The sequence below is a fragment of the Alosa pseudoharengus genome, unplaced genomic scaffold (assembly GCF_046254945.1).
Source record: "Alosa pseudoharengus isolate Yale_2024_CS ecotype anadromous, Long Island Sound unplaced genomic scaffold, YU_APseudo_1.1 YU_APseudo_1.1_scf_5, whole genome shotgun sequence".
NCBI lineage: Eukaryota > Metazoa > Chordata > Actinopteri > Clupeiformes > Clupeidae > Alosa > Alosa pseudoharengus.
In genome coordinates, this window is record NW_027468837.1 from 13,367,908 (window position 1) to 13,394,989 (window position 27,082).

A 27,082-nucleotide genomic window follows, 5' to 3' on the forward strand; every position below is an offset into this window, starting at 1 on the left:
AGAAGGAATTACGGAATTACTCTTTCTGACAAGACATGAGAAATATGACCTCATTCTTTAGCTTTGTTTCAAAGTGAAGTTTAGAGTAAGCACTGCAAGGCGCTGATATAGCAGAGAGGAAATGTGCATGGTTTTTCTTTGTGTGACATGCACTCTCTGAAACTGCAGCCAGTTTAAGGAAGGGAAGTTCAAGTGCCTACAGCAAGCTTTTTGTTTTATTTCCAAACAGTGTCTAAAATCACTGGGCTCTGTGAAGGCTCCAGCACACAGAAACCTTGCCCTACAGTCATTCTCAAAAGGGCTGATAAATAGTCTATTAGCAACTATGAGTAGTGGGTTTGTAAGTTAGCCTACTAATGTTTAAGACACGTACAGTAAGCCTACAGTGCAGAGTCAGGCAAGAACTTGCCGTGCATGCAGGGTGCACTGGTAGCCTACATGCATGGTGGGACCCTTAACTCATACATAGGCCTACATACATTGATTATATATTTTTCAACACTGGTAAAGTCAATAATAACGATCTGAGGCTTCGAGAGGATTGAAGGGGGAACGGAAACGTTCAACATGTTCAACACCCTTCTATCTGCACTACAAATTCCACAGGAAATCATATTTTTGAGCGTCATACGCACGTTCAATAGAAAAATTAGATACAACTCTATTGATGTTCCCACTGAGATCACAGGCTAACACATATTGTGGTTCAGCTGTGTAACATTAGCGAAGCATACCACCTAAGAACTGAATTATGAATCTCCACTCACTTCAACTGACGAAGGTTGCCTTAAAATGCGTCGCTCTCTCTGCCAAACCACCAACCACGCCCATAACATCCGCTATTTTTTTTGTTGCTCAGAACATCTGAAACGGGGTGTTAACAGTACCTACCGTCGTGAGCCCCCAGAACAACAATTCGAAGAGGAAGAAACTCTAAACTTTTAGAATAGATGATTACTCACCGTCCCAGTCGCTCACGCGCGCGCGCACGAGCACACTCACGGCGAGAATTAAGGTACCGCACCACTCGACACAATTTTACTAGAGACCATGCCATGCAACGGATTCGCTGTCTTGTCGAACACGCAAATCGTCTTAGGATCGGAGTAAGTAGGCTGTACTTTCCTTGTAAGCGTATTTATTTTGTTTTCAAGAAGACCAATATTTTTTCACTGTCCGGTGAGCTTATTAGATGTGTTCCGTCACACAAATGTGGTCTTTCTTAACAGGCTACATTATCTACATATATAGTCCTTTAAGTTAAGCTATAAAGTCAAGTCACACAGCACCATGGACCTAACCCTTTTACCTAATTAAATAGTTTGAAATGTCGTTTTGAAAGAATATTTTGTGGTCTTTTCTGGCAACTTGAAAAACTTAATTGTCAAGCCCATCAAAGCGTACTTTGATATGAGGATAAGACGACGCAATAACTTCTTTAAGTCCATGAAACACGTAGCCTAATTTACAATATTATCGGGAAAGTACGAGTAGGATGAGGTGCCTCACGAGGCATTTGTTACAAACAATGTTTGGAGTTCTTTTTGATTGTTGGGGTCTTATGCGCTCCCACCAGAGACGAAGAAGGTTGTGTTCATGAAAAAGTGGTTCAAAAAACATGTCCTGGTGGTCTACCCTACGACAAAGGCTTTCAATAGTATCTCAGCTTTGTTGGTTAAACGTTTGGCTCGACATTTTCAATGTGTGTGTCTTAATTAAGTGATTGCAACGCAAAGTGGCTTCTCTTATGTCAGTAACATTATAACTACACCGGTGTAATAGCCTATGGAAAATAGTTGTCTGCTGTCGTCTCAGGAACTTTTGTGCTACACTGGAAGTGAAACGTGTTGTCCTTCATTCAGTACAGTGAATAAACAGTATAAATAGAACGCCTGTTTCTGTCACAACACTGTGTAGTTACTTATTGTGTTTAGATTAAATAGACATAGCCTACACGCAACTGTAGGCTTCAACTGAAAGATGCAGTGTTTCTTATTCTCTCACTAATACCCTACCCTTTGTGTTACACGTAGTCATACAGCCAAATTTAACACATAGAGAAATTGAAGTCATGTCTTAATCCAAATCAGACCTTAGCCTATTACTCAAACTGTTGCTTATTTTACCCAGTTGCTCAAAGCTAGATTGCAGACCTCATCTCTGAGCTGTGTTCTGCTGGACAAAACGGCTGTGTAAAATAAGACCAAAAATGTATGTTTTGTCTTGGTGTCCAAAAACGCATGTCCTGGGTACTCTCACCTCTTCACTGAACTCAGGGCTGGTCAGACAAGGTATTGGAGAGGTAAAGGGCAGAATTGTGTGAGGAAAGAGTGCCTTTTGTTTCCCACACAAGGGAGCGAGAAGAGTCGTTTGTGTAGAGGAGACAGGATGGCAGGGCAGAGCAGCTGTTTTGCATTCCTTTAAATATGGGGTTGGGGGGTTGTTGTTGATGATAGTACTGGTGATATTGGGCACATTTTTCTGCTTTTGTGGAGTAGGTTTTGATTGCTTGGCTTTGAGACACTCAGGGCACATGCCCTTGCACTCTCTAGTCCCCTAAATATCTATTGTAGATATTACATGCTGGTCACAAACTGTTTAACCTCCTTCCCTCTGGTAGGCGATACAGGGCACTGTTCGCCAAAACCAGCCGTCACAAATACAGCTTCTTTCCCCAAGCAGTCACTCTGTTGAACGCTCAGAAATAGCCCCCACCCTTACACTGAACAAAGTCAATCAACACTGTTCTGCTCATCTACCTCATGTATACTTATGTCTTACAATTACAATATTGTTATTAATACATTATCATTGCATTGAGCTGCCTTGTACTATATATTTAAATCTCAGACTAGACTGATATTGCACTATTCCTGCCCTCTCTTCAATTGTTAATGTATATTTTTATATTGTTTATTGTATCTTGCCTGTGCCTGTTGAGGTGTCCACGACCATGGCAACCTTGACAGGGACAACAAGGTGGCGGACATCCCCAGGTGTCCCCATCCCCAGCAAGTCTACATTTACAAAGAAAAATAGGGATTCTTGGGATTTTTGCCTTTGGCAGGTTCAAAATGATTTTTCATGTAGCCTGTTAACATTTTGATACCCCAAACAAATCTGTTCAAAGTTCAAACATGGCTAACAATAACCACATTACTTTTTATTGGGCTTTTAGAATGACATAGTCTATTTGTTGAAGGTCTGAAAGGATTGGGAAGACATTTTCCACCTTAAAAAACAATCTGAGAAGTGTTGTTCATTTTTGTGATTGTTGAAGACATATTTTACCGCAAATAAGAATTATGCTGATCACAACCATTTGAATCCCTATTTAAATATATGTGAACAAGCACATACATATTGTCAGTTGCTCCTGAATTTGAAAGCAACTTGTTTTTTTTTTGTTTTTTTTAAACAAAGGGACTAATTAAAAGCATTCACAGATAACATCCACACAATCAAATCTGCATTTTAACACAGCTGTTTCTCATGTCAGTGTGCAGACCACTGTGCATCCTCTCCTAATATCCCTGCACATTTCTTTCCACTTTCCCTCCCTTCACTGGTGTATGGACCTTATGCATGGAGGGCTCTTTAGCCAGCTTATTTATTTCCAGTGGAGCGTCAGCTGTGTTGTAACTGCATCATCTGTTATATTCTGCTCCTTAGTCCTTACATGTTCACTCCGACACTGAATATGTTGTTTGCCCAATAATAAATAATAACAATTTTAACACACACATAATTCCTTCCACGTCGCAACGTGCTGAATCGCTAGGTGCAACACCCAACCGGGTTCATGTAGACACAAATTACATTATAACAATAGTAGTGGCTACAACCAGTGTTGTATAAAGTACTAAAAAGCAATACTTGAGTGAAAGTACAAGTATTGTACTAGAAAAAGACTTTGGTAGAAGTAAAAGTTACCTTTTAGAATAGTACTTAAGTAAAAGTCTTAAAGTATCTGATGTATACTGTACTTAAGTATCAAAAGTAATTTTCTGATATTTAATGTACTTAAGTATTTGAAGTAAAAGTAAAAAGCAAGCGGTTTTATTTTGAATTGTTATTGTGAACTTTATTTTGGCTTTCTTATAGTAAAGCATAAAGCATATTCAGGGTTATTTCAAAGAAAAAGGGTTATTTCAAAGAAAAAAAACAGAAACAGAAATTTCACTTTTGCATGAACTTCAGGTAAAAATGAAAAGTAAATAACTTATTTCTTTCAAAAAATGATCTGCTGGTAGGGAGAACATTTTGGTCATGTGGTATGAGCATTTCTAGGGCTTACTCCCCAGGTCACCATCTCACTCTCTCTCACACACACACACACACTGGCCACCTATGTCCAGCAGCTACTAATATGCCAGTCAGTAGTTGAAACTGAAAATCTGTCTGTTCATCTTCAAAAGAAGCTGGTTTTCAAAGTTGCCAGAATTCAGTGCCCGGGTAGCCTGACGAGCCAGACCCACATTAAAATGTAATTTGCTGCCGCTAGGGTGCGTCTAGATTTCTAGGCTAGTGCCCGGGAGTTTCAGGCCCAAGACCGGCCCACGTTCTCCATATAGTGGAAATTGGATAAATGAAGCAACATTTCAGCTCTTACTTTCCTGTAGTTTTGATTAGTACCATGGTTCAACAAATGTGTAAAGGTTATATAATAATTCACTTCAACTGAGAAGTCACGTAGGCTACAACCCATGCAGAGGCATTGCATTGGTGTCATGCACATAATGCGGAACGTGTCCTACTTTAAGAAAAGATAGACTAACGTGACAAATGTCAATATTTTTTTCCTCGACCGGCCCAAAAGTGAAGCGGCCCACCGGGAATTCTCCCGATTCTCCTGATTACCCAGTGTGTTTTCAGCTTACAGAAAGCTGCCAATGTACAGAAACAGTTCTTGCAAATACGGCCACGGGTGTATGACGTTATCTTCACCACTACCCTGTTCACCACTATCGTCGGGGTGGTTGTCTATGACAGTGTTGCGCGGGTTTGGTCACAAGCGGCCCGCGGTCGCCCGATATTTTAATCAACCCGACCGCAACTCGGACCGCGAATATTAATTAGGACAAAATTATACCCGACCCGCGATCCGACCCGCTTATAGGGCGTGGGATCCGCGTTGCATTGTGGGACGTGGCGGCCATGTTGATGGCTACGCGAACGTTAAAATAACTCTGACATAACGTTGTTGAATGAAGAGACGTAGCTAGAAGTAGAGTTGAGAAAGAATAGATAGAAAAATAGATAGAAGAAATATGTTAAAATCCCGAAAAGGATCTGGAATAATCCCGAAAAGGATCTGGAATTTACCGGGACGCATTCAATAGAGAAGCCAGGTACCGGTATGTTGACAAAATCAGCATTATTAACGGCTGAGAGGGAGTACATTACGCAGTAGTCATAGGCAGTAGTCTGAGTAGCGGTAAAGGAGGCAATCAACATGGAGGAGTAATTACGTCATGACGCCCACACCCTATTTACAAAAGGTGTGCTTTTGGTTATACCCTGCATGCAGTGTGACAGTATAGGCCATTTCTGTAAATCAAACTAATTTATTTGCGAAACTTTATGCAGTAGAACTACACGCAGTAGGCATGCAGGACATAATGTTTGCGCAGGAGAGAGAATGAGAATAAGAGCGCAAGCACGCACGCAACCACCAAGGATTAGAACACTAGGATAAGATTTGAAAGCCATGGACATCTTACATACATCTTTCTTTCGAAAACAGAAATGTGAGCAAGGTAGGCAAGAGAGATACATTGCTGGTCAAAACGTTAGCGTAAGAACTGGTTTATAATGCTGAATGAAGCACAAAGCTTTACTAAAGCACATCCACTGTTTAAAGTCACAAACACAACGAACTAAGGTAACTTTTATGCATGCGCGAACCTATACATACCGGTAGATATGGCTGTGTAGTCTGTGCCATAACATTTATTCCTGCAGGCTGCCCGTTTTGGCTGTCTACTTTTAAATGGCTTCGCAAGAAGTAGGCCTATAGACCATAACTTGTACTACTGTCATCTTCTTTAAGAACTTTTCCCAATATTTCCCATAGCCTATATCGCTTTCCCTGAAGGGGTGTCTTTATTATTTTAACTCGCGTCTTCAGCTTCTTTAGTGTTGACTTTACTGTATTGATGCTTTACTGTATTGATGCTAGCCTTCTCCTGATTTTCTAAGTAGGCCTATTTGTAGAAAATATATATTTAATTAATTTTAACTGACCCGTCCGCAAATGACCCGAATATCATACTGATACAACATTTCTGATACAAAGAGAATGGTAACAAGATTGACATGACAGGATCTTACATCTTATGCCCACTCAGAATCAGTTTGAACATGGCTCCTCTCCTCTTTTTAAGTCGATTGACTATATTTTCCTGCTTGTCTTGTGTAGCGACTGATCCATCCATCCAGAGTCTGATTCGTAGCATGTTACTGGAAGCTTGTCCTCATACCGCTCAAATCCACTCCCCTGTGAATGTTTTGTTTGGTAGCTATCTGTATTATCTGTAACTGTTTACATTATTTTTTACAGATTTTTATTTTTGTATATTTGTATAGAGTCAGGGCGATTGAATATTATTTGAATTGTAATCTTAATTTAAATACATTTGAATGGAATGAAATGAAGAGAAGCTGCAAGACCTGCTCTTCAATCCCACGTAGTGTTGATTCTCCAACTCGGGGCCATCCCCTGCAGATGCAAGAGTGTGCACTTCTTTAAAAAACAAAAACAAAACAAAAAACAGCGCAGGGGTTGAAAGCATCAAGTTCACAGGAGGGGAAAGCCACTGCTGAGCTGACAACTTTCATCTCTGCTTGGTGAGCCCCCGGTCAGCTGCTACTAAATAATGAATGCCAGTTTGGGCTGGAGACTGGTGAGGGAGACAGAGATAGAGACAGCGAGAGAGAGAGAGAGAGAGAGAGAGAGAGAGCGTGGGTGTGGCGGTCAGGTCTGAGGCCATGATGAGCAGCCTTTGAGCCTCGTCTGCCCTGTGCCTGGTGACGTGGATGTTTGAGTGAGTGTGTTTGGCTGGTGTGCTGGTGAATGCTGGTAGGCTGCTGTGGCGAGTGGAGTCGGGGCGGGTGATCTCTGTGGCACTGTGACGATAATGGTGGTGATAATGGGATGTGTTGGAAGCTACTGTGCGCCTCTTATAGTGGTTTGTGTTTGTGTTGTTGACTTGTTGTGCATAGTTCAATCAAAAGTCATGGATTATGGATCAGCTGGGCTCTGCCCTATGAATCAAGCATGATCAGATGCATCAGAGGTCAGTTAGTTGAGAGCAAGATGCAGTATACGACTGAAGAAATAAACTACATTTCTGTGTCCTGTCTAACAATTTCATAACCCAAATTCTTCAGTAAATTTTGTTCTATGTACATATTAAAGAACTCCATTGTATTAAGGAAAGTACCTAAGGGTGCTTAATATGTTAAGTGGAGCCAATTAGTGGTTTGGGCAAATAACATAGTACTATTAAGTTGTCTAACTGGTCTAACTTCCATTCTCTATTCCTGTCTCATGGAAGCAAAATGCATGGAGCCCCAATAAGCCTGCCATCCTTGTGTGAGTCTAAATATCTGATGAACTGCTTATCGGTTCTCTGTCATCGATGTGGAGATTAATGTCATTTAGCCTGCCGTAGCCTCATTTAGGACACCAAGGGCCAGTCTCTCTCAATGCATTAAAGCCAGGTCAAATGGGGTATCATTTCTTCAGTACATGATTGATGTAACTGATGATGTTTTTAATATCTTGTCAATTTTGTTCCCTGTGGTTGTTAAGGTGTAAAGCGATGCGAAAAGCCTCTATTTTTACATCTGTCTCTAGAATCAGACCTTGGCAGTTTTACGAACGGATCACATGCTTGTACAAAACTCATCAGCTTGCAACCTCACCTCATTGGCTGTTTATTATTAAGAGTAAGTAAGAGTAAGGCTAGTTGTCCCCCCTCTGAGCTGACCTCACAAGTATGACCTGGGGCGAGTTTGGCTTGCATTTAGACTAGAGACTTGAGAGTCTTTCTCACGGTTGCATTTTAAGGGTACGTGCAGTCTAGGCATATATTTTTTTTTTTGAGTAGACGTTTCAAAAAAGTCCTCGGCTTCTTTTAAATGCGATCGCAGGCGTCTTTTTCTGCAGCTCAGAGCTGTTTTTAAAATTGAGAAAAAAACTATGTCACTGTGACAGCTGACCAATCACAAGCGGATACTTTGCATATCACAAAAAGACGCTTCCGGCTGCTTTTTGGAACAAAAACGATGGCAGATTTTTTGGTAACAATTTATAATAACTACACACTGTAAAGCATTTATCAAGCATTTGTAAACTATTACTAAATGTTTGTTCCTCATTTGTAAAACATTGTTCCTACAGTAATTCTCATCAGTAAAGCATTTGTACACATAGTTATGAATGGTTTGTTCATAGTGAATAAACCTATGTCTAAAATATGTTTAGAAATTGTTTTTAATAAAAAAATTTTTAATATATTTAATAAATGATGTAGTGGATACAGAGCTGGGCTAACATGCATTAGCCTGAAAAGTTGGGGGTTCAATTTCCTTGGCCTTTAATTTAATGTGCAAACATGTGCACGTCGCTTTGGATAAAAGTGTCTGCTAAATTTATAAATGCAAATGTAACCTTTACAACTCATTTGCAAATGCATTGGAAGGTATAGAAAGTCCTCAGTTTAGATGAGCTCACAAAATATAATTAACCAACCACTTGTAACTCCTGAGTTAAACAGGAAAATGTAATAGGAAATGGTTTAAAATATGTATCAGCTCATCTAATTATTATTTTTATTAAGGCATGCCTACATGTAGGTGTACATAGTTCCTTAATTCCTTAGTTCCCATTCATGTGTATGTAACACCTGTTACATGTAATATAATGTTTCCAAATAATGGAAATATTACTGTACTTCATCAACAAAGTAGTATTGCATAATGTATTACAAATAATGTGTGTGTGTGTGTGTGTTTGCAAGTTGGGTGCTTTTATGACTCATGTTAGTTTTGGATAGTTCGGTCTTGTTCTTGCATGAGGTATGTCTCCAACTGTCAAAGTGAACAGTATTGTGTTTGTTCAGGGTGTGTTCATCTACGGTGGTCGGGGTTGATTTTTTGGGTGTCCTGAACTGGACTTGGGCTGACTCATTATTCTGTGGGGCTGGGTTGTGTTCTTGGATTGAACACATGCACCATGTTGTTTTAGTTTTAAAGTGGAGCTCCTCTCTGTTGCCCTGGGTTGCATTGTGAGTTGTGTTGAGTGGGTTGTGGTTGTGCCATGTTGTTGTATGAGAAGTGTGTTACATTTGAGTTGTGTTGTGTTGGGGGCTGCATTTGAGGCGTCGTGTCGTGCTGTGGAGCTGTACTGGTCTGTGACGTGAGCAGACTGAGCTGATTGTTGCTGGACTGCTTTGGCCCGTAGCTGCAGTTTCTGGTTGAGGGCTGCAGCAGCAGAGTGCAGTGGAGTGGCTGGCAGTTACTCTCTCTCTCTCTCTCTTTCTCTCTCTCTCTCTCTCTTCCTCTCTCTCTCTCTCTCTCTCACTCCCTCTCTCTCTCTCTCTCTCTCTCTCTGTGTTCTCCCTGAATCAGCTGAACATCAGCTGATCTAACTGGGTAATTCTCCTCCTCCTTACCCATTTATTTTCCGCAACATCGCTACCCCCACTTCTCTCTCCAACTCCCTTCAACTCTCTCTCTCTCTTTCTCTCTCTCTCTCCACCTCCCTCCAACTCTCTCCCTCTCCCTCTCTCTCTCTCTCTCTCTCTCCACCTCCTTCCAACTCTCTCTACACCTCCCTCCAACTCTCTCTCTCTCTCTCTCTCTCTCTCTCTCTCTGTTTTTCTTGACATTAGCACTCCTGTGGTCCAGCAGTCCTAGAGCACCAGCCAGAGCCATTAGAGGCAGAGGGGCCTGGGAGCATAGGGCTCCTTGGCTCTGGATGTCTTTGGCTGACACCACTCCAGGCCTGAGTGAGTGTGCTGTGTTATGTGTGTGTGTCTGAAAATAGCAATAAAAAGGATGTTTGTTAGACAGAGAGACAGTTTGTATGGTAGTATGCGTGTGTGGCGTGCGTGTGTGCGTGCGTGCGTGTCTAAGCCCAGGCTATGGGCAGCAGCAAGAGACTGCCATGACCCCCTGGGAATAGCTTGTCTGCATTCGCCTGTCGTGACTGACCACACAAGCCCCATGGGGGAGACCACGTCCATCGATTGCAGCCCAGGGTGTGCAGTGGGGGTGGGAGAAATGGGGAGGCTGGTTGCTGAGAGTAGAAGTGTGGATGTGGATGGGTCGAGACTTGCACTGTGATCGGTGTGTGTGTCTCACAGACATCAGTCTGAAGCTGTCATCTCAGCCCATCTCAGGGTGAGAGACTACCAGCCAGATCTGGACACTGCTGGGGAGGTCTGTGTGTCCTGCCTAAAAAGGACCTACATACTGTGGGACTACAGATGTAAATTAGCCCAAGGCTAACTCTGGTGCAATGCATCAAATGTTTACATTGATGTTTTAATTGCACACTGTCCCTTACAAATAAATTGAAAAAAAACAAAAAAAAAGCATGTTGGTTTTAAGAAATGCCCAGGCTGCATGTGTCCAACGTCCATCGTGTGTGAGTATAGTGTGTGTTTTGGGGGAGGTGGCAGAGTGTCGTGAGGAAAGTGTCTCTTTAGTGCCTCACTTTATCTCTGTATCTCTCTCTATCTCCCCCACCCACTCACACTCTCTGTCTGACTATCTCGAACGGTCCTGCCCTCTCATCTGTCTCGCTCCATACTTGTCTCTCTCAGTCTCTGTCTTGTTGCTGAAGACGCGCTTAAGAACGGAGTGGCAGGAGCCTCCAGTCTAATGTGTGTTTTTCTTTCAACACATGATTTTGAGGGTACGAGTTCCAGGGAGAGACCCGTGTAAACACAGTGCCCTGTTCACTGTTCAACGTGATGCAATCGTTTTCTTCTTCTTCATGATTTATTGCTGTTGAGTGGAAATGTGGTTGTTAATGAAAATGCATACATCATCCAGCTATGTGGCCTCTGAAGAAATATCGCTCACGGTTAATTGGCTGTTTATCATTATGCCTTTTGCTAAGTTTAGCCCTGGAGTTTAGAACGATTGAATGAAATATGTTTTGGGTGTTAATCTATTTCCGTGTGTGTGTGTGTGTGTGTGTGTGTGTGTGTGTGTGTGTGTGTGTGTGTGTGTGTGTGTGTGTGTGTGTGTGTGTGTGTGTGTGTGTTGCAGGAACAGGATGGTTGTGCAGTGTATGGATATTAGATTCCTGGACAGAAACATGAAGAGCTGCGACTGAAGAAAAGTACCAGCCTTTAGCAACACAGGAAGTCGAGAGACAGAGAGAGCTCCACCAACCCCCACCTCCCACCCCACCATCCTACTCTCCGTTTCTTTTTCATTTCCTCGACAATCCGTAGCATACTGAATGCTTCCCACTTTGAGACGGGAAGCAGGGCAATGCCACTGTGCTGAAGAGGGCACACAGGGACAAACCAAGCTGCCGACGAAGGCCTTGGGAGAAAGGGCCGGGAGTTTGACAATCTCAGGCTCGTGCCGTCCTCTCTGAACACCTGTGTGCCAGTGAGAAAAAACCTTTTACTGACAATGAGAGGGGCAATCTGATGAGCTGATATATGCTGTGACAAGATTGTTATCTGTAACTGTACACTGACCTGTGCACACACACACACACACAGACACACAGACACACACACACACACACACACACACACACACACACACACACACACACACACACAAACATTCCTCAGGCTCTTTCCCAATTCCCAACAACAGAGGCCATCATGATCCTGAAGAAGAAAGCGTACCTTGTTGCGTTGCTCTGTGGCATCCTGTTCTTTATGATCCTCACACACACCATCCAGAAGGGCACTATCCTGCCTGGCTACATGGTGGCCTTCACAGGCACCACAGAGCGCATGGCAGCAGCAACCAGCCGCACGCCCACGCCACCACCAACCACCACCAAAACAACCATCACCACTACGCCTGGTCGAGCGCACACCTGCAGCTGCCCCACCTGCGTGGCAGACCCTGGGGTGTCCAAGTGGTTCGACCAGCACTTCGACCCCAAGCAGCAGCCTTACCTCATCAAGGGAGAGAACCAGATGGACTCTGACTCCCTGAAATGGTGGATGGTAAGACCCCTGTCCAGTTTCTCTTCACAGATGTGTTGGTTTGTGTTTAGGGGCGGAACATGCTTCTACAGTTGCAACATAACACCGTAGTTTCCTCATTGAGTGTTCTGGAATGTGAGTCATAATACAGAATAATGGCCACTGAATGCGTCATGTCGCTATACTTCATCATTATCATTAATAGTCAAGTCAAGTCAGTTTTATTTTTAAAGCGCATTTAACATGCACAGAGTGCAACCCAAAGCGCTCCACAAACAAGACACCTAACAACAAGACAAAAGATGCTGGATGGAGCGGTGTAGTCGCCAGCGTGCCCATGAGATCAAGACATGACAAATACATTTAAAAAATAACAAATACAAAAAATGCCGGACGGAACGCGTAATCGCCAGCGTACCTGTGACACCAAGACATACAAGACAGACAACAAAACAAATAAACAAATAAAAAGTAAAAAAAAAAAATATATATATATTTAAAAAGGGGGGAAAGTGATGTTAAAATTAGTCCAATTTCCAAACCAGCTGAAAATGTCCAAGGGCAATGATGATCCGTGAAAACTGCGCACAGAGCTGTGTCTTCACAACCGATGCAACGGCAACAAAGTTCTTTAGCAACTGACCAACCCGGTGTATTCACTGGCAGTCTGGAGATAACGTTAACGTTAGGCCTTGTAGACTGCAGTCTGGAGATCACTGGAAACACAGTCTGAAGTAATGGGCGATCGTGTAGATCCGCAATTCGGTGGACTTTTAACAGCGACCATTTGTTGCTCCATGAGATTGCAGCTCTTCACCGTTAACGTTAGTCTGCAGTTGGCAGTTGGGAAAGATCCCCTCGACCAGACAGTGAAGTGCACCGCTCACGGATGGATGGAAGGATGTCAGAGGCCCAGTTAGTCTGCAGTTGGCATGGCAGCTCGAAGGTCAGCAACAGCTCGGCGGCCACGGCAGATCTTTCGCAGAGTAGCCTAGGTCCAGCTGTCCCGAGAGATCCCCTCGACCAGACAGTGAAGTGCAGCACCGCTCATGGATGGATGGAAGGATGTCCGATGCCCAGCTAGGGCAAAAACTAGCCATAGCAAGCTCCCAATGGACAAACGTTAACAACATCAGCTGACTTAGAAGCAGTAAAAAGGACTAAGAATAACACGAAAACTATCAAAAATAACGTAAATAAATAGGGAAAACATTTAACTAGACAAACCAATACAAAAAATAAACATGACATTACATAAAATTACGAATATTACATAAAAACAAACAAAAATATGATGCCAGACGGAGCGGCGTGTCTCGCCAGTGTCCCCGTAACCTAGCAACCAGCAATAGATAGATAGACAATAATTGTATGTTATATGGTTGTTATATATATGATACACCATCTCATAAAAGAGGCCCATAAAAGAGTCCCATAAAAAAGTTCAGTCCACTCCAGTGGGAGCAGGTGATGATGGTGGGAATGACAGCCCAGGTCATGAGCATCTGCCATTGCCAGAGCCATAGAAAGAGAGTTGCGAAACTCTTTGATGTCGCCACCACGTGATCAAAAGTGCCAAAAAACCTGTGCTGAATGGCTGTATCGCAGGAGGATGGGATGTATTTCTCGGTGCTTAATCTAGTACCGGTAACTTCTTGACTACTGACTAAATGATTGGCCGTTTTCAGTCCCAAAACTCCCATAATCTGGAAACTGGCATGGAAAGCACTGCCATCTTTTTCCACGGTCTCTTATGGGAGTGTCACCAATCTGTGTTCTCTTCCGCTCTGCTATTGGCTGTAGGCAGTGAATGGATTCTTGTAGATAGAACGGTTTCTTGAAATCCGGTGAAAGATCACCGGATTTCCCCTTTAAGATGATAAAATGCTGATTTGGTTACAGCTTTCATGTGGCTTTCAAAGTTTAAATCAATTATTACACCCAGATTTCTCACTGTCTTCTTTGCTATAAGCCCTGTGGTTTCCAGAATAGTGTCAATTTTGTTCCTGTCATTCTTGTTCCCAAAAGTAATCACTTCAATTTTGTTCAGTTGAAGGAAGTTTTGGGTCCTCCAAATGTTGACTTGCTCAATACAATGACAAAGGGAATCCATGAGACCATAGTGATTAGGTGACAAGGTACATTTGGGCAAGGTACATTTGAGTCACTGTCAACAATATTTGATTGTTCTTAATAATTAGACCAAGTCACAGTCTGTCCACTCTGTGGCTTGGTTAAGATTACATTTTTTGACATAATTAATCCACACACATTTGCTATTCCAACATTTACAGTTGGTTGTGGGTGTTGGCATTTCTGAAAAAAAACACAAACAACACAAAATCCGATAATTGAACTCTTGTGCTCTGAATGCATTCCTTTTGTCTGTGAGGTTCACAGAGACACAAGCTGTTTTATCAGTGCAGGGATTGGCTGTGAGACACACACAACTGATAGATGGGTCATTCTGTGTCAAATCAGACAGATTCCAGGAAAATAGTTGCTGCATGGTCTCAGATTTGGCTCAAAGTTTGTATACATAATGTTCAGGTAAGCTAGCAAAGCTTTTCATAGATATTTTATGCAATCAATAGAAATAAAACTATTTAACTTAAACCTACAGTAGGGATGGCATGTCAAGTTCAAGGAAAGCATTAATAAGAAATAATGTTCTAATTAGCCTACTAGAAATGTAAATGTATTTATATAGCACATTATTATACACAATGGTCATTCAATGTGCTTTTCATGTTATGACACAAGATCAATCAATATTTACAATATATGTAAAAAAGTAATATAAACAGCACTGTAAAGACAAAATAATATTAATTAAGAAACAGATTTTGTGTCTGAGCAGGATTTAGAAAAACTAGTCCATGCCTTCATATCCTGCAGAGTTGATTATTGCAATTCTCTCCTCACTGGCCTCCCCCAAAAGTCCATCAGACAGCTCCAACTAATTCAAAATGCAGCAGCCAGAATCTTAACCAAAACAAAGAAAATGGATCACATCACCCCAATCCTCAGGTCTTTGCACTGACTCCCAGTTAAGTTTAGAATTGAATTTAAAGTGCTACTCATTGTCTATAATACCCTAAACGGCCTGGGCCCAAAATATATTGCAGACATGTTTTCACAATATAAACCTACTAGGTCTCTTAGATCTACCGACGCTGGTCTGCTGGTAGTGCCCAGAATCAAAACTAGACAGGGTGAAATAGCTCCAACAGTTGCTGGTTTTAAAAATAAATGAAAAACTCTATTATTTTCCACCGCCTTTGAGAGCATTGCAATAATCAACTCTGCAAGATATGAAGGCATGGACTATTTTTTTTCTAAATCCTGCTTAAACACAAAATCTCTGATCTTGGCTATATTTCTACGGTGCCAAAATTCTGATTTAGATATTGTTTTGATGTGCACATCGAAACTAAGATCTCCATCCATTGTTACACCAAGGTTTTTGACACAGGTTCTGAAAGAAAGGAGATCTGTTTAGCTTTTCAGACACTCAGAGTTTGAAAACTGGATATTAGCATGGACCTACTACCTTCCTAGACTGGTTTGATTTTTTCTGCTCAAAAATGGGCTTAAACGTCTTATTTTCATTTTCATTGTAGCTTTCTATGTTATGGTGTAGCTAATATGCGTCTTAATATCTGTTGTTAATACAAATTGCGTGGGCTACTGAACAACAAAAAATACCCATGGGGATGTTCAGAGTATCTATCATTGAATTAATCAATCAACCACAGCATCCTCAGCCAACATTTTAGACCTGTTGAAATCTACCACTATCTGTTTGGTTTTGGAGGTGTGTAGTAGAAGGCAGTTTATTACACTCGATTATTACAGTAGCCCTCTGTAAAGTCTGAACTGAATTTCCAGCCCATTCTCAATTAAAGGTACTCTAAGCGATGCTGGGTAACGTCACTTCTGTTGACTTTCAAACAAAACAGAGAGCTAGCTCGCTACTTCCTCCCCCTCCCTCCCGTGCTGCTCCTGTGCAATTGAAACTCTTCTAAATGCGCATCTTGTCTGTGATTTGCATTTTTATGGGCTAGGTTTGCCCAGGTTGTTTTTGTTGCCATTTTTGGAGCCTGGGCTGTCCTCAGAGATCACGTTTTTTACAGTGTATTCAGGACACAGACAGCTAGCGGATGGTTAGGTGATGTTTGCAGTAAGTGACATAAAATGTTTTAGCCTAAAAAACGCGTGGCATCGCTTAGAGCACCTTTAATGTACACGCCACAGTAGCAGTATCATATTATCATTATCAGTATTTTCTGAATATGGCAGGAGTCCGAGTTGTGCCAGAGGCCTGCTGTACACAGCCAAGCTAAAGGGAAGGAAGAAGGCCAGAAGGGAGGGCCAAAGGAAGATCCCTGTGCAATTTGTTTCTGTCATTTTCTGACACCCTGAATATGTGAGCGAGGAGGAAGAGGCTTAGAAGGAGGCAGACGCCTGACTGTAATGTTGAGCAAGAGGCCTTGGCCTCCTTCTCTCCCTCATCTGTAGATGCCATTAAAGTTACAGAGAGAGAGAGAAAGAAAGAAAGAAAAAGGAATACAGAGAGAGAGAGAGAGAGAGAGAAAGAGAGAGTGTGCTTGCTGCTCCAGGGCAACATCTGGTAAAACCCAGAGAAGTTGGGGTGCAGTCAGCCCCCTCTGCCTGCCACTGTGTATGCTTGCCACACATCGTAAAACTCCTGTGGCCAATCCCACAAGATGGATCTGGCAGGCTGATTACTTTCCAAAGCTTCCTTCCCTCTCTTCTCTCTCTCTCTGTTGCTTATGTTCATCTCCTAAATGGACAGTGGATCAGCATATAACCTATGAATCTCTGCATGAATACGCAGCCCTTGACTTGTTTCCATCTCTCCTGTTCCCCCTCTCTCAAATCACAACGTCAGTCTCAAGAGGTCAAGCTGACAGCTGACCACTGGCTTGTGCAAGCCTGGCATTGTTTAGCGGTTAACAGTTGGCCAGCGACTGAGCAGACGGGCATTGCCGCACTGTACCGCACAACACTGGTGTTGCGAGCTGAGGTCTGGCCGGTAATGAGATAACGACCGACAGCAGCTGGCAGCTCATAAAGGACACAAAATGCATGACCTGTCAAGCAGGCACCCAAAAACACACCAGTGACTTGACAAGGACTGCTAGTATTTTGTTTCCTCACAGAAGGTGAAATGTGAAAGCTCTCTTACATATTATAAGAAGAGAGTGTCTTGTAAACTTTAGTTACTTTCAGATCGTTTTACAATAGACTAAACATTTTAGTCTTGGCTCGATGTGTGTGGATGAGTAATTCAAAGTTCTGAAAAATACATTTAATCTATTATGTTTTAAAGGAAGACATGAACATTTTTTATCTATTCATTGTAAGTCAATTTGTTTTCATGTCTGTTTTTACATACATACTACACACACAGTATCTGTGTGTGTAGTCAGTCCATCTGATTGTTTGTCTTGGCACTGTAGCTGGAGAGTGGACTCTAAACTAGGCCTCTCGACTCGGCCTTGCAACTCTGGGTGAGTGGATTTCTAATGTGAGCGTGTGCTGCCCGCCTGTCTTCCTGCAGGGTCTACAGCGGGCATCGTATGACGTGACGCTGGAGCAGGTGATCCATAAGATGTTCGAGGTGTTCTCGTCTCCGCCGGCGGACTGGCCGCCCCAACGGGACCGCTGCCGCAGCTGTGCCGTGGTGGGCAACTCGGGGAACCTGCTTGGCTCCCACTATGGAGCCACCATCAATGCCAACACTGTGGTGATACGGTAGGCTCCACACACACACACACACACACACACACACACACACACACACACACACACACACACACACACACACACACACACACACACACACACACACACACACACACACACACACACACACACACACACACACATTTCCCACCAACGTAATAATTATAACTGTTATGACTATAATTGTGAACATGTAAGAAATTATATCTGTTTTATCAGGTGTAAAAATAAAAAGTATATAGCCTGCCCAAAGGATTTGATTGGTCAGCTGATCTTCATACGGGCCTAGAAGCTTGTCAATGGAGCAAGGCCAGATCGAATTTCCGGACCTCAAATTTTGATATAAAAAAAACACAGAGACAAATGGGTGGACAGTGAGGTAGTGGAGGTCACTGAACTTCAAAACTCTCACCTTGCCACTCATGCCTTACAGATTACTGCCAAGAGTCTTATTTGTAATATCAGTTCCAGTTTGTTTTCATGGGTGCTTTTCATAGAGCAAATAAAGTAGAGAATTGCTATGAAATGCCAAATCATTTTCAATAGACAGACTTCACGGGAGTTTGAAAGATGCTTTACTGTATGCTGGCAGAAACAAGCTGACTGATTGATAGATCAGATAGGGGCAGCCGTGGCCTACTGGTTAGCGCTTCGGACTTGTAACCGGAGGGTTGCCGGTTCGAACCCCGACCAGTAGGAACGGCTGAATTGCCCTTGAGCAAGGCACCTAACCCCTCACTGCTCCCTGAGTGGCGCTGTAGCAGGTAGCTCACTGTGTCGGGATTAGTGTGTGCTTCACCTCACTGTGTGTTCACTGTGTGTTCACTGTGTGCTGAGTGTGTTTCACTAATTCACAGATTGGGATAAATGCAGAGACCAAATTTCCCTCACGGGATCAAAACAGTATATATACTTATACTTACTTATACTTAGATTGTGTGTTTGTCATTTGTTTGTTTGTTTATTTGTTTTTCCTGGAAGAATGAACAAAGCCACCACACATGGGTACGAGGAGGACGTGGGGAACAAGACCACGCACCACATCATGTACCCGGAGAGTGCTGTGGACTTGTCTCCCGGTGTGCACCTTGTGCTTCTGCCGTTCAAGCAGCTTGACCTGCAGTGGTTGACCAGTGCCATGTCCACCGGGGAGATCACCAAGTAGGTCCCCTCCACTCCACATCCCAATGACTCTAAATGTACATATAGGTATACTCTTTTTTCTAAAACTGATAGTTCCGGTCCTTGATTGTGATTGACTGAATTGTGTTCGATGCCGTTGTAAAATGCTGCATAAACATACACCTTGGCCGCATTTCATTCTATATTACTGCGCTATGACAACTTGATACAAAAGTTAAAGTAGCTGCGTCTCGACGTTGCTTGGCAACCATTCAGATAGAGGAAATATATTTCTTAGCGGAAATATGGTTATCTATGAATAAATCGTTACATTTTCTGTTGCTGTGCTTTTACTTTATGAAACTTTGCCGGGTATTTATAGTAACATTTTTAGAAAAGCAATAAGCCACTCGAGTCCGTAGGTTACACTGATTCTACAACAGCTAAGGGGGGTTTTAGGCACTCCTCTAGCGCGTCGTGTCTAACAACGCCCCTTAGCTGTTGTAAAATCAGTGTAACCTACGGCCTCTCGGGGCTTATTGCTTAAATATACCGTCATAACTTAGCCTCCTCCTGTTGAGTTTGGATGGCGTATGTATCCTTTCCCCTATCTTTTGGTACGCTCCTCTTGTCCACGTCACGCTCTGCATTTCATATCTATTTCATTCTCCCTGTTGCCATCATGGTCCCCCCTGCTTTTCTCTCCCCCTCTCTCTCTCTCTCTCTCTCTCTCTCTCTCTCTCTCTCTGGAGTCTTCATAGAATGGCTCCATGATTTTGAATTGATCAGATATGGGGTTGGCTCCAGCCGCGGCCGGCTGGAATGTTGGGATGGGTTTTGGCCCGTTGTTTTGGAACAGAGGCCGTTCTCATGAGCTGACACAGGGCACCGGGCCACAGGCCGTGTCCTATTACACACACTTCATGTTCCCAAGCCCTCTGATTTATCCCTCTTTTCATCTACAGGACGTACATGAGGGTGAAGAACTTCATCAAAGCTGACAAAGACAAGGTAAGGCTTCATCATCCAATGTCTCTAGATGTCACACAGACCTTAAAGATCTCATCAAGAGATATGCTAATTTTTCCTTTATCACCTGTCTGGGTCTCAGGTGATTGTAGTCAACCCAGCGTTTTTCAAGTATACCCATGAGCAGTGGAATGACAAGCATGGGAGGTACCCATCCACTGGCATGCTAGCCATCATATTCGCCTTGCATCTGTGTGACGAGGTGAGAACGTCCCCCACATCCCCTTACATTCTCCACATATACTGTATGAATCCTGGCCAATATCCCACAATCTCCCACATGCAGTAATGTGTAACATTGTACAACTGCAGTTGATATATGTCACACAGAACAAGAGTAGGCTAGTGTATTTTCAAACATTGTCATCAAAACCTTACCCATAGTATGTGTAAGAAAATACTGAAGAGTAAACTGTTATATTAAAAACATGACTAAGGATTTTGACTACCGTATTTTCCGGACTATAAGTCGCTCCTGAGTTTAAGTCGCATCAGTCAAAAAATGCGTCATGCGGCAACAGGAAAAAAACATATATAAGTCGCACCGGACTATAAGTCGCATTTATTTAGAAAAGTATTTCACAAAATCCAAAACCAAAAACAGAGACTATGTAACTGGATTATTGAGGCCAAAAAGATTAATAATGAAGACGAAGGAGTGAAGGCAGCCAAGAGGAGGGCAGGAAGGTAATTGCAAAGCAAAAGTTTCACTGAAAGAAAATGCCATGTGGTACACCAAAATGTATCTAAAATGTGGAGAATACAATGCAATCCAGCATTTTGGGCGATGTGGAGTCACAAGCTGTCAGCAGATTAAATACTCATGATAGAGAAAAAGACGGTTTTAAAAGGACGTGACCGAAGCTGAGGCAAGCCAGGCAATAGGCCTATAGGCCCGACGGTAATTGTAAAGCAATTTACAAAAGATTCACTGAACAAAAATGCTGATATGGTACATGAAAATGTAGCTAAAAATGTGGAGAATGCACTTTGGGGGTGCCTCTCTCTCTCAGCAGGATTTGTCACCGCTAAAGTCAAATTATAGCCTATAGATGCTTCTACATCAACCGCTATCGACAGGAAAGGAAAACAAACGTTTAGCGATCAGGAACCGTCAGGAATTTTGCGAACACAGAAGCATGACAGCCTATAATATAACGCGAGAGAACTTGGATGTGTTCTCCATTTGAGGAACGTTATAATCGATTGCGGACGTGAACAGACAGCTACAGACACGGAGCGCATACTTTCACTTTCTGTGCATATTCACATGAAAGATAATTAGTAGCAAAACAGCGATCAAATATTACATGGCAGTGAGTTTTGTTTTCAAATGTTTTCATGCATGTCTAGATAACGGGTGAGGAATGTTTAGGGGACAGACCATGGGCGGATTATGAACTTTCGGTCCCCTGGGCCCAGATGTATTAAGGGCCCCCCACTAATTGTCGTATATGTGGGAGGGGGTTTTGGGGGTCCTCCCCCAGAAATGTTTTAATTTGTTTGATGTGATTTCCTGTATTCTGGTGCATTTTGGGGATGGCCAATACTAAATTCAATCAGATTCATAGCCTACATCCTGATTTGTTGATATTGAGGCAATGATTCCATGCAAAGGCTTGAGCTTCAGGGCCCCCTGACCCCTTGGGCCCCTGGGCCTGGGCCCAGTAGGCCCGTTCAGTAATCCATCCCTGGGACAGACTATCGTACATCCTCAAATTATGACTGGGCAAAGCACAGCACCTTTATTTGGACCATGGCTTGTAGGCTATTCGAGTCAGCTAGGCCTTTATTTCTTGCGTTTTAATGTGAGACATAGGCCTATACTTTTCGTTACAGGAGCGGCATACCAATGGCAATGGTTCACTATTAAGTTTCATGTATGAAAGAGTGTCGGGATTTCCATCCACTTATTGCGAGATAAGAGCCAAAGAGGTCTAAGATTTAAAGTCAATTTAGTTATTTCTTAAATTATGCATGATTTACTTTTTTTAATAAAATTCGTAGGCTGATGCCTGGCAGCAACAATTGTGTTTAAATGTAGGTTATTGCTTCAGCCTCTAGCTCAGAAAGGGGCTGCGTGCTACTGGCTTGAGAGCTCATGAGAGGTTCATGTCAGTTAATATAAATTAACATTTAAAAACATGTTCAATTATATCATTTTTTTCATATATAAGTCGCACCTGACTATAAGTCGCAGGACCAGCCAAACTATGAAAAAAAGTGCGACTTATAGTCCGGAAAATACGGTATCTTGTTTGTAAACAATGGTGCAATGTTATTCTGTGGGGTGTACTACGCATCTCGATTAGTGGGTTAGCGAGGTATGTTGCGCTCAAAGCCAGGCTATGCTGTGACACGAAAGTGGATCTGTTTTAGTGTCGCTATATCACCATGGTATCTTATGCTGTCAACCAAACCTGGTCGGGAGGAGGTTTTGTGCTAAGTTATAGCTCAAATCGTGTAATCTACCGCGCACTGACCAATCAATTGTCTTAAAAACGAAGTTATCTCATGTGTAGGATTCTGTCATATATCTTACAGGTGGAGCTCCGCCTCTACTAACATTTTGGATCTCGAATGCGCTTTAATAGTGCTGTGCGTGCAAATATCCCACTATGGACGTGCATACCCTACAACAACTGATGACAATTGATTTATTTGATGTTAAAGGTTAGACACAAAAAATGACCGCAGTGTAGATTAAGCTATCGCTCATGAATGCGGAAGTAATTGTTTTTAAATAGAGGCGGTCTTGTGCGTCTCCACGTTACACGATTGGCCAAAGTCATCCCAACACCGAGAACGCGCACAGATCTGAGCTGAAAGCCTAGTTTGACAAATATATCACATAACTGCAATCGTAGTATCACTTAACGTATACCCCTGAGTCAAGGCTTTGTCAAGCCTCGATATGTCTACATAGCCTAGATATGTCTAACGTGCTTCGTAGTATACCCCACTGATGTCACTGAGATGTAGCCTGACGTAGCCAGACTCACATCAAGATGTAGGGTCTGGGGACTCACCATTCGCAGTGCTCAGTCCGAGGAGCGGGATAAACAATTGTTTTTCAAATTCCCTTTGCACGCAATAGGATAGCGCTACAACTCATGAGTCCCATGCGTTTTCCCACCAGCAGAGCTAGTTCGCTAGTTGATCAAACTTTTGCCAACTTAAAAAAAGCTTAACTTGTGTCACGCTGTTCGCCAGCAGCAGCATCCATGTTCTTTGTTTTCAAGTAGCAGGGAATTCACGCCAAACCATCGCAACTATGCCATCATTATGTTAAGCCCGCCTACCGACTCTATACATGGCCTAATCGAAGTTTATTTTTTCCAACTCGCAAGCCAACGGAGAGTTGCTAGACTACCCTGGCTGCAAATTACATTTGCTGCCGCTAGGGTACGTCTAGATTTCTAGGCTAACTGACATGTTGATAGGCATAAATGTCTGCTTTTGAGACACAAACTAACCATTCACTGGTGTAGTGCAATTTGTTCTAATTCACTGTGTAGTGTAGTTTGTACTAACTGTTTCGAGAAGTGCACCTACTATTGTGCAAACATTGATGATACTATGATAAATACACCAAAGCAACAGAGAAAAACTGTATGGTACGGCTGCACAATTTGGGGAAAATATCTAATTGCAATTTATTTTACAGATATTGCGATTGCAATTTGTGATATGATTTTTGAATGTCAATCAATTGATTCAGTTGTGCCACCCTTGATTGGTGAGCAGGCCCAGTTCATAAGAAGTACAGTTCCCCCGACTGACTATAAGGCTCACCAATCAGAATTTCTTGAAGTGATATAGTCAAGGATGATGGAATGAATGTAAAAGTCAGAATTGTGACAAAATTAACTGTGCATGTGTGGACAATGTGGAATGTGCCATCAGGAAGCCGCTCTGTCAATAAGTTTAATTAAAGTTTCGGTTACACTTTACTTGACAGTATAAGAGTGACATGACACTGTCATGAACGTGTCATAAACATGTCATAAACGACATAACGCTTCTGTCATTAAGTGTCATTCGGTTTTTGTCATAACAAGTTAGTATTAAGGTTAAGGTTAGGGTTAAAGTTAGGCTTAGGGTTAGGATTAGGGTTAGGGTTCATGTGTCATGACAGTGTCATGTCACTCTTATGTCGATACTGTCAGGTAAAGTGTTACCAAAGTTTCACTCTTCATTTTACTAATATTTTACAAACAAAATGTAATACAAACAATATATCGACCAAAAACAGTTCTGCTCATGTAGCAGTAGTCCGTTCTGCTTATTGACTGAGTCAATAGTTTCTGAAAAAACAACAACTACTGACTTGGAAAAGTCAGTGGTTTACATAAGGTATAACTTAATCAGTTGTCAGATGAAAGTGTTTTGTGTAGAGATCTGTGAGATTCTTCTCTGATTTGCTGTTCTAAGCTCCGCTCTGTGTTACGCTAGGTGTCTGTGTTCGGCTATGGAGCTAACGAGATGGGCCACTGGCACCACTACTGGGAGAACAACAAAAATGGCGGCGCCTTCCGCAAGACAGGGGTGCACAACGCCGACTTTGAGACGGAGGTTATCAACAAGCTCCACGAGGATGGGAAGATTCGACTCCACAAGAGATGAGAGCAGGAGTTGGAGGGAGGCAGTTTGTGTGTGTGTCTGGGGGAGGGGGGGGGGTGGTGCTGGGTATGTAAAAAATGCGTCAGAGGACTGGAAGAGCAATTAGGGGGGGGAGATAAGCCAAGCAAAGCAAGACTAGGTGGCCGCTTTGAGAGTGCAGCCAAGAGGCCAAAGAGGAAGGAACTCCAGCCCCTGTCCTCTTCACCCCTCCTCTCTCCAAAGCCATGAACTGATTCCTGCTCTCCTAACTCATCAAACCACTGTGGACAGCTGCAGCCAAACCAAGAAGGCATTTTAAAACAAAAGACTAAATGAAATCGAACCCGACAAAGGTTCTTTGAGACCAAAATTGACTCACAAGGCTTGTTTTGCACCCTGCATGTGTGGTGATACCAGACAGTGGATCATCTAGGACGGAGTTGAAGGAGACTATTTGAGATGCCACGGTTTGGTTTCCAGAGATTCCTCCGGTTGTAACCGGAACAGCCTTATCTGAGCCAATTTATTTTGTTTTCCCTTTCCTGTGACTGTTGCGGTTGGGGCTGACCTGCCATGGCCCCCAAACCAATCCCAAAGGTGTGCCACCGAAGAAGCGACAAGATTATTTTTCTCTCTAGCTCTGTCTATGTGTGTGTGTGCGTGTGTGTGTGTGTGTGTGTGTGTGTGTGTGTGTGTGTGCACGCGACTACGCGCGTGTGCCGGAGCATGGGGTGTAGTGGAATAGACCACTGAGATTGTACCAGTGTCAACTTTACAATGAAGTAGGCCCATGTATGGCTGAGGCCTTGTTAATAAGTCAAGCACTTTCCTCTCTGTACTTGTTGTAAGTTGGGTTATAATGTAGATCCTGAATGTGTCTCCTTTTGTTTTCCTCTGTTGGAAAAGCTCTTTGTAAAAACTATTTTTATATGTTTAGGTTATTGAATTCTAGATGGCACAGGGCCTGGAACTTGTGCTGTCCATAAACTGTATGCGTGTGATGGGGAATCTGTGGTAGGTTTGCCTTACTTTCATCAGACATGCCTGCCGTGCCATGGCCGTCAATACTGTTGTCTATTCGTGCCTTAAAGCCAATGGAAAGGAGTGGAAAGGAGTTAAAAGGGCATTTATTTAATTTTTTCAGCCCTTAAGTAATTCATGTAGACCAAAAAGCAATGCAAGACAGCTGGTAATGAGACCACTATGGCCAAACCCAATGCTGGCAGGCATCAGTTATTGCTCGTCATCACCTAGTCCAGATTGGGAAGTCAATCAGGACATTAGGGCCCTCATTTGAGTTATGGGCAAAGTGCAAAGTCTTAAGTCTAACTAAAGCTAATTTAATAACTAAGCAAAATCAGTTTGCTAATTTAAAACCATAGGTCAGAAATTATGCTTACACTTTGATGAGGCAGCTCAATGCTCCCACTTTGCTTGATGACAAACGTTGCACTTTGCCCACAATTTACATCAGGGCCCCTAGACTCCAAATACCAGTGGGGATTAATCAGAATTTAGGCGAGGATCACATCATACAGCGGCAGCGGCAAACGTAACGCAACGCTCAGACCATAATAAGTTTTGTCTCGTTCCTAAGCAACCCAAATGGTTTGTCAATTGAATACGCTTGCGTTGCGCTTTGAAAGTTGAACCAAGTTCAGTGCTCAGCTTGTTCAACGCTAGCGTTACGCCAGCGTTTCCACCATTCCGCTGCCGAACCATAGAGAACAATAGGACACCTGCCGCTGGCTAATGTGCCTTATTGTTTCAAGTGTCTTGATTAAATCCCCTTGATAAACAAATGAAACTGCATGAGGACTGTGAACACCATGAAACTTGATACAGTTGAGATTGTCTTTTTCATAAAAGTGTACACAAATGTTTTTATATGAATGTAAATTGTCATGTATTGCTTTATATCACTCACCTCTCAACATCATTTCACAATGACCAATGTAGTCAAGGTCAAAAAAAGAGTTTGTTGTTCATGTCACTTTTAATAAGTGTGATAATATAATCCATATTAAAATATTCTGACAGATAAAAAAAGTGCCTATTCAAAACAGAAAACAAAAGCTAACACAATTTTGTGAAATGTACACTTACAACGGGTACCAGGTACAGCATGTCAAGTCATTAAAATAAAGAGACCATGTAAACTGTCTAATCATAAAATACTGGCTAAAATGCTATACCATCTGGCTCAAGTATTTCATTCACTGGTTTAATAAAATAAAACTGCGTCCATATTCTCCATCCAATAATTTAGAAAATACCAAATAATGCTTATGTTCATTCTTCATTTACAATATAGATTACAGCAATTAATCACAGACCAGGACATCTTCTACCCACTCCTGGAG

At 42.5% G+C, this 27,082-nt stretch overlaps 1 protein-coding gene across 2 annotated transcripts; it reads left to right on the forward strand.

Annotated features, from left to right (window-relative positions):
• Positions 1-907: 907 nt before the first annotated feature.
• st3gal8 (ST3 beta-galactoside alpha-2,3-sialyltransferase 8) lies at positions 908-26,911 on the forward strand. Of its 2 annotated transcripts, none has more exons than XM_076267530.1 (7): positions 908-1,106; positions 11,287-12,215; positions 17,782-17,975; positions 18,948-19,127; positions 20,054-20,099; positions 20,200-20,319; positions 24,573-26,911. In XM_076267530.1, the coding sequence occupies exons 2-7, from the start codon at positions 11,862-11,864 to the stop codon at positions 24,741-24,743; spliced, it is 1,065 nt and encodes a 354-aa protein (XP_076123645.1). In that variant the 5' UTR covers positions 908-1,106; positions 11,287-11,861; the 3' UTR covers positions 24,744-26,911. The 2 variants fall into 2 exon arrangements, with proteins under 2 accessions (XP_076123645.1, XP_076123646.1); XM_076267531.1 differs by lacking the exon at positions 908-1,106 and adding an exon at positions 7,486-7,953.
• The last annotated feature ends 171 nt before the right edge of the window (positions 26,912-27,082 follow it).